The 7,644-nt window shown below is 43.1% G+C and overlaps 1 protein-coding gene across 1 annotated transcript; it reads left to right on the top strand.

The window, feature by feature from the left end:
• Positions 1–967: 967 nt before the first annotated feature.
• On the top strand, positions 968–6,964 carry wnt8b (wingless-type MMTV integration site family, member 8b). Its single transcript, XM_020089978.2, has 6 exons — positions 968–1,707; positions 2,563–2,596; positions 3,585–3,723; positions 4,242–4,367; positions 4,450–4,592; positions 5,696–6,964. Exons 1-6 carry the CDS (start codon positions 1,637–1,639, stop codon positions 6,263–6,265), a joined length of 1,083 nt encoding a protein of 360 aa, XP_019945537.2. The 5' UTR covers positions 968–1,636; the 3' UTR covers positions 6,266–6,964.
• Positions 6,965–7,644: the final 680 nt, after the last annotated feature.

The raw sequence follows: 7,644 nt of genomic DNA, 5'->3' as shown, positions 1-7,644 counted from the left end.
TGAAAATGTATTATGCTGCTGCTGCTGTTCACTTTGTCCCATTTTATATCTTTTTTAAATTCCCCTCATGTCCAGGGTCACATTCCTGTTCAGGTGATTCAATTTGGGCCAAAGTTAGAAATGCACAAACAACACACAGCCTGTGCAGCTCAGATATAAAACAAGTTTGCTGGTAGGTACTTCTCAGTGACTGTGCACTTTTGTTGAGGTTATCTCCTAAAGCTAAAAACAACAGGGTGGACTCCCCCACGTTTGTCTCATTTTACTTGTCATTCCTCTTTAAATCTTAATCCAAAAACATCCCTCAGAACCACCGTCACCCCCTCCTCCTCCTCCTCCTCCTCCTCCCCCTCTTCCAAATCACTTTTGCTCTAATCCTAATTTGCACACAAGACGTTTCCTAAAGGGGGAAAGGGACCTGTGGGTCAGATGGGGTTAGTGGGAAACAACCCTTCATCTCACTGTCAGCTGTATAGGGACCATCTGGATTAGTGATGCAAATGTAGCCTATCATACCTGATCAATGGCGGAGTCCCAATCCTCCTTTTTGTTTTCTGACGGGGGGTTCTGACCTTTTAAATTCTGCAGGCACCAGCAACTAAAGAATTTAAAGCATTTGAAGGTATTTTAGATGTTGTTGTTAAAAATTGAGAAAATTGCAGAATTGCACAAATGAAACTCGAATTCGTCTTGATGAGACGAAACAAATAATAACAACAATAAAAACCATGCACCTCTAAGGGTTATAGCTGTTATATTGATTATTGAGTCCTTATTGTGATAATCATTACACTGCATGAGATAGAAATGTAGTAATATTTGTACTGTATAGTTGATTAACACTAATAATCATGAATACTATACTATATACTATAATATAATAATAGTAATAGTGTTATTTTCTTTTATAATTCAAAAGTTGATAATTAAAACACGATCATTGCATCATCATCCAGTAGTTGCGTAGATCTAGACTCGGTATTTCTGAACGTGCAGTTCATCTCTTTGTTGAAATCTTTTAGTTTTTATGTGTAAATCGCTTGTTTTGCAAATTTAACGCAAATAATTTGATGCCACTCTACACTTTTGGTTTAGTGGCGTCACGCGTCTGAGTGAGTGACAGTCCCCATGTTTCAGGACGATGAACTGATCCAATCACACTTTTGTTACATCCATGAATTACTTCCTCTAAAACAAACACACATTTTTCTGGTCCTATCACAGAGTGTCCTCCTCCTCCACTAATCCGCATCTGCGTTAGATAACTTCGATAAACTCGATCTCTCTCCTCGGAGCAGCAGAAACTCGGGGGATCAGTGTTACACTTTCCTCTGCGGGATTAAACTGATCTTCCTCCGCAGCTGAATGGAGGCAGGGCAGCCGCGGTTGTCCGGCCCTGAAGGCCCAGGGTGCCCTTTTGATCACTTCACTCTCTCCCCGGTGCAAATACCTCTGATTGGCCCGGAGGCTGAGAAGAGGGAAAATCTTTAATTAAGCAGATAATCTCTCGTTGGGACGAGAGTGGCTCCATTTCACAGCCCCCTCCTCGACTCCTGCAGGCCCACTACTGAAGTCTGATGTGCAGGGAGCTCAGTTTCCTCTCCATCGTCGGAGCGTCTGCACCTCACCTGGCAGGATGTTCATGCATCTGGAGGTTTTCTACTACATCTTCATTCTCCTGGCTCACATGAGGTCCTGCTGCTGCTGGTAAATTGGATTTATAGATTTTATACTCTTTCTCTTTAAATCAGCACAACTCTTCGTTAGTTTTTCTTCCTAATATTACCTGGATTGCTTCATTGATTATACCAGTAGTATTTTTATAAACCCTCATAGATGGTTTATAAGTGTAACAAGCTTTTCTAATTGTGTTTAATTCATTCATTAATATTCTATCAATCAGTTGTACCATTAGTTAGAACAACATTTAGGCTTTACATGTTATTAAAACTAATTTTGACTGGTTTCTACCTTGCAAACGGGTTCCACCAAAGTCTATTTATCAACCTTCTTTCAAGACTTAAATCTAAAGACTAGATGATTTACATTTTAACAGGCGATTTGATGCCACATCAGAAAATGAGACTCTCGAGCGTGGACTCATGGGACCATAACCACATTTTTATACATATACATTCATACTGCAGTTAGGCTAGTCTGCTCGTTTATTTATTTGCTGATTTACTGATTGGTTAAATTATTCAATCTGTTTATGCAATCCAATGCTACATGGCTGCTGAATGGTTTTCCATTGTTCTCAGAGCACAGCGATAATAAAGATTTATCTGAATCTGCTTTATTTCCAAATATAAGGGATAAACAGCGGCCAACATCATAAATTAATTTAATTAAGCAATGATACCACATTCATTTCTTTACCCAGTGTGCTTCAGCTCCTACATTTCCTCAGTTTTTCCCTCTCTTACGAATTTATAAATATTGCTGACTTATGTTCGGATGTCACGGTTTAACATGTTACAAAGCGGACTAATGAGAGATGTTAGCAGAGGAATTTGTGCAGCACTGAGCTTCTCTGAGTGAATAAGCTGTCTTCTTTTCCAGGTCAGTGAATAATTTCTTGATGACTGGACCCAAGGTAAGCCAACGTTCTTTTGATCTTTTTTTTTTAACCCTGTCCTTTTCCGAGGGACTAGGCGGTGAAACATGGTTTCTGTCTGTGTTATGTTTTTGGGACGTTGTCCTTGTGATACCTTAACTCAAGTGCATGGACGAACTCAGGTACCTGCTCAAAGGCAACAATCGCTCTGATGATATTGGTGATGTTCTTGGCCCTTTGTGATTTTCTTTCCCCCCTCCGTACACTTGACCTTATTCAGCAGCTCATGTGCGGGCTGAATGTGTGAAGAGGCGAGGGCAGCCATCGCTGTAGTGGGTGGTCATCATTAGCGGGTGAGACCCCTGTGAAAGAGGTGGTGCTCCATCTCCCCAAAGGCCACTTGAGACATATTAGTTATATTATCGTTCACACAGTCTGGACAAGCAGCAGAGCGGCAGGCGAAAGCCAAGGACAGAGCCCGCGGGTTAGAGAGATCTCTGCAATTAAAAAAGTATAAAGATGTCAAGTTTCAATCTGTTTACATTGTTTTAGTGACACTGAAAGTCAGTTTGATCTCAATATCTCAGCTGTTGATTTCTTGAAAAGGAAAGAGGCAAGACACATTTAAGCATTTGAGTGTTTCTGTCCAAGTCAAAAAAAGTAATATGACAAAGATTTATCTCACGGTGAAGAGTAACACATTTGACACTAGTATGAAAGTATAAATATAAAAGAGGTTAAAAGTGACTTATATCATCTACGAAGTTGCAACAGCCAAGAATGTTCTCATAGTTTGTTGCATCCATGACATTGAGACTTCCACTAAGTGGAATCTGTCTCACATTTTTGCATCAGGCAAATCTTTGCTCAAGGGGTTACGATGATCATTTTCTTTTTCTACTGTGCACATATCTCTGTACTAAATCATACCAGAACCACCCATTCGTCCTCAGTCATCTTTATCACATGATGTGCAGAACCTATGTGTCTCAGAATGGTGGTTTAATACTTGTCTCTGTCCCTGCAGGCGTACCTGATCTACTCCAGCAGTGTGGCGGCGGGCGCTCAGAGTGGCATAGAGGAGTGCAAGTATCAGTTTGCATGGGACCGCTGGAACTGCCCCGAAAGAGCTCTGCAGCTCTCCACGCACAGCAGCCTGCGCAGCGGTAAGTCCCCTGAGATCCACCAGCCTTCAGACATCTCTACATGGCAGCTACGCTCAGAGAGAGAGACAGAGTTCTGGATGGTGAATATCCAAAGAAGCCTAAGACAAAACATCTTGTGAGCCTCTGCGTCTTTCAGGCTGCGTGTCCCGTCTCAGGGGGCAGGGTTTTGTTTCCTCTGTGAATGGAGATGTTTGCTCAGTGAAAACATTCATCAGCCTGTAGAATAGTTACAGTGGCAATGGTCAGAGGCAAATCAAACACGTTAATCCACTGCACAACAACACCAGAATTATTGCCTCTCTTGGCAGCTTCTAAAAGAATATGTTGACAAGACCAAGAGTCATTGAATCTACTTAATTTCAGCACAGAAGAGAAGTTTAAAAAGATTTTTTTAACCATTTTCTACATGAAAAGTTCACCTAAAAATCATCAGTTGTATATATTTAGAGAGTTTAATATGATAGATGAAATTCATGACTGACATCTGTGTGATAGTTAATGAGTCTCTCTGTTTGCAGCAAATCGGGAGACTGCATTTGTTCACGCCATCAGCTCTGCTGGAGTCATGTACACTTTAACCAGGAACTGCAGCCTCGGAGACTTTGACAACTGCGGCTGCGACGAGAGCCGGAACGGACAACGTGGTAAGACAGAGGTCCACATGTGCCACATTTTTTAATATCAATGAAAGAACAGAGATTAATGTATTCTTTTACTTCTTCCCAGGTGGTCATGGTTGGCTCTGGGGCGGCTGCAGCGACAATGTTGGCTTTGGAGAAGCCATTTCCAAGCAGTTCGTAGATGCGCTTGAGACGGGGCAGGATGCACGGGCAGCCATGAACCTCCACAACAACGAGGCTGGGCGCAAGGTACGGTAGATGTTCCCTTCATCAACTTGGCAGTGAGAGATGAGCCCCTGGTATAAGCTGAAGGACGACCATGAGATTTTAGTGGCTTGATTTTGAACCATACAGTATTTAAGCGGTGCCTCGTTGGAGATTTCTTGGGGGAATCTCTCCTGGGGCCTCCGACTGATTCCTCTGTGTAAAGCACCTTTTGAATAATTTTTTCCCTGCTTAGAATTACACTGAGGGTGCCACCCAAGCATCCCTTTCACGTCGCTATAAGTGAGGTGCCACTCGTCCCCAATAATAACAGTGTGTTCGGTGTACCAGAAGGGCCTATTTACCAGTGCTGAATGCTCCTTATGACAATACCTCAACTCAAGAATCTCAGGATCACTGGTGCAGGCTTAATTAGAGATCCTGCAGAGCCAGACATTGCACAGCATTCTGTATTATGCTGCTTTTTAAAATAAGTGTTTAGTTTTTATTCTTGCAATAAGGATCCCACATTTATGTTGGTCTTTGTTTGGCCCCGAGGGAGTCTGAGGGGACCACAGGCGTGCAGCTGAAGTGCTCTTTGTTTACGGTGCCTTTGCTCCCCCCCGTTGGGCCCTAGGATCCCCAAGGCACCTGGAGCATCATTGTAACAGAAAAAAATGGGGATAGAATGAGAGAAAAACTCCTTTTTCATTTCTCCACTCAATGGGACTCTCCATTGGGTCTTCTCACACTAGAAAACATGTTGATAATGAACATGCTAAATAAATACTCCTATTTCTTCCTGGGGGACAATGGGGCTCGATGTGAAACTTTGATTCAGCCTCACCTCAACAGAAAGTTCATCCCCTCCTCGCCAAAAGAAAACCTTTTCAAACGACAGCTCTTTTGTGTCGAGTAAAGTCAGGAAACACAGAAACTCAGCAATGGACCATGAAACTATCATTTCTTCCTTTCAGCGTATTCATCCTTTTTTACTTAACTGGAAGAACTAGAATACTATCATTTAATCTAACAACACTTTAATCAGGACACAATGGACATAAACAACCAACTTCTTTATATTTTCATATAAACCTGGAAGCAAAAAACAATATTCCTTAACAAACAATTTCTCTGGTTCCCTTCAGGCTGTTAAGGGGACCATGCAGAAGACGTGTAAGTGCCACGGTGTGTCAGGAAGCTGCACCACTCAGACCTGCTGGCTGCAGCTGCCAGAGTTCAGGGAGGTGGGGAACTACCTGAAAGAGAAATACCACAGGGCGCTGAAGGTGGACCTCCTCCGTGGAGCCGGGAACAGCGCAGCTAGCCGGGGGGCCATCGCCGAGACCTTCAGCTCCATCTCCCGCAAGGAGCTGGTCCACTTGGAGGACTCCCCCGACTACTGCCTGGAGAACCGCACCCTGGGCTTCCCCGGCACAGAGGGCCGCGAGTGCCTCAAGAAGGGCAAGAGCCTGAGCAAATGGGAGAAGCGGAGCTGCAAGAGGCTCTGCGGGGAGTGTGGCCTGGCCGTGGAGGAGCGCAAGTCTGAGATGGTGTCCAGCTGCAATTGCAAATTCCACTGGTGCTGCGCGGTGAAGTGTGAGCAGTGCCGAAAGACAGTCACCAAGTACTTCTGCGTGAAGAGGGGAGGTCAGAGGGGAAGGAACGAGAGTGCAGGCAGCCGCCGGAAGAGCCTCAGACTGAGGAAAAAGCACTAAGCATCTTCATCACCGGCTGTACCACGACCACTTTCAGACTCTGTGCATGTTCAGATAGTGTGTGTTTTGGACAAAAAAAAGTTTCTCTTTCTACAACCTTCATTGCCAGTTTTGTATTAAAAGTTAAAAACAGTGGGATGCACACAAAGCCACATGAAGCCATGTTTGGAAAACATGTATTTAAGATATATTTTTTATACTTTTTCAACATTTTAAACAGTCACCAAGCATTTGAAAAAAAATCCTTAGCTTCAAAGTTCTCCAAAACTTGATTTATTTATTTCCATACATATAGAAAACAATCTACTGTGAATAATTAAGCAATTAAGCATAATTATTTTTGGAGTGATGGATGATCTGAGTTTTGGACATTGACGGAAAAAAACCCCAATTTGTAAGAATCAGTCAGGTTGTGCTCTCAAGAATTGTGCAGCTGGTAAATGTCATGTATCACTAACAGGCTTTGAAATGATTCAGATTTTTTTTTTTACATTTTTGGAAACACTATGCTCTCACATTGCCTTGGCTTTTGCTGCCCTCCTGATGTATTTAATTGTACATAAAATGAAGCACTTTGTACTGTACATTGTTAATTTATTGCACAGCGTTTCCTAGTTTTGTTTGTTAGTCGCCTTTATGGTTTGTTTTCTATTAAAGTGTAAGGAAAGAAAAATAAATCCTTGGATCTTATATATTATACTGCCTGAAGAAAGCGCTCGTCCTGCTCTTTGTGACAGTAATACCTGATGCTCCGCAGCACACATAGCCTCGCTCTCCTCATTGTTCACATCGGGGTTAGGATACTTTGGGGCCAAAACAAGAAGAATGGAAAACTTTCCAGCGCACTCTTCCGTCCATCACGCCTTTCTCAATTTCGCCTCAACAAATACCTCCCCGTTCTCTCCCTCATCATGGTAATCCTCAAAGAGCCCCCTAACTCCTGAGTGCTTGGAAGTTTCTTTACTGTTTAATACTGGTTTAATTAACTTTGTCCAGACAGAGTAGGGCTGTGGGGGTGGAGGGCATGAGGCAAGTTGCCCTTAAAATCATCCCGCCTCTAATTTTGTATGCTAATCTCCTTTTTCACGCTGCACCTCCTTAGGAGCAGGGAAAAGAAATGTTGGGAAAACTTTGGGTTGCCTGTGCAGGGCTTCCTGCGGCTGTTTTATTTCTGGGCCCACCTATTTGGATCCTTTCACTCCTCTAGGGCCTTCCTTTGCTCGATTTAACAATGAATGCAGAGCTAATCAGCTCTCTCGGAAATGCACCACTGTCGAGGAAGGTAATCCCTTCTTCTCCACTCTCAATGGGCCGTCGCCTTCTAAAGGACTTTGGGAAAAGGCTTTGCACAGATTCACACTGTTCGCTCAAAAGAAGTT

Source organism: Paralichthys olivaceus, chromosome 14, assembly GCF_024713975.1.
Source record: "Paralichthys olivaceus isolate ysfri-2021 chromosome 14, ASM2471397v2, whole genome shotgun sequence".
NCBI classification, from domain to species: Eukaryota; Metazoa; Chordata; class Actinopteri; order Pleuronectiformes; family Paralichthyidae; genus Paralichthys; species Paralichthys olivaceus.
Note: the sequence above shows the minus strand (reverse complement) of the source record. Positions and strands in the feature narration are given on the sequence as shown.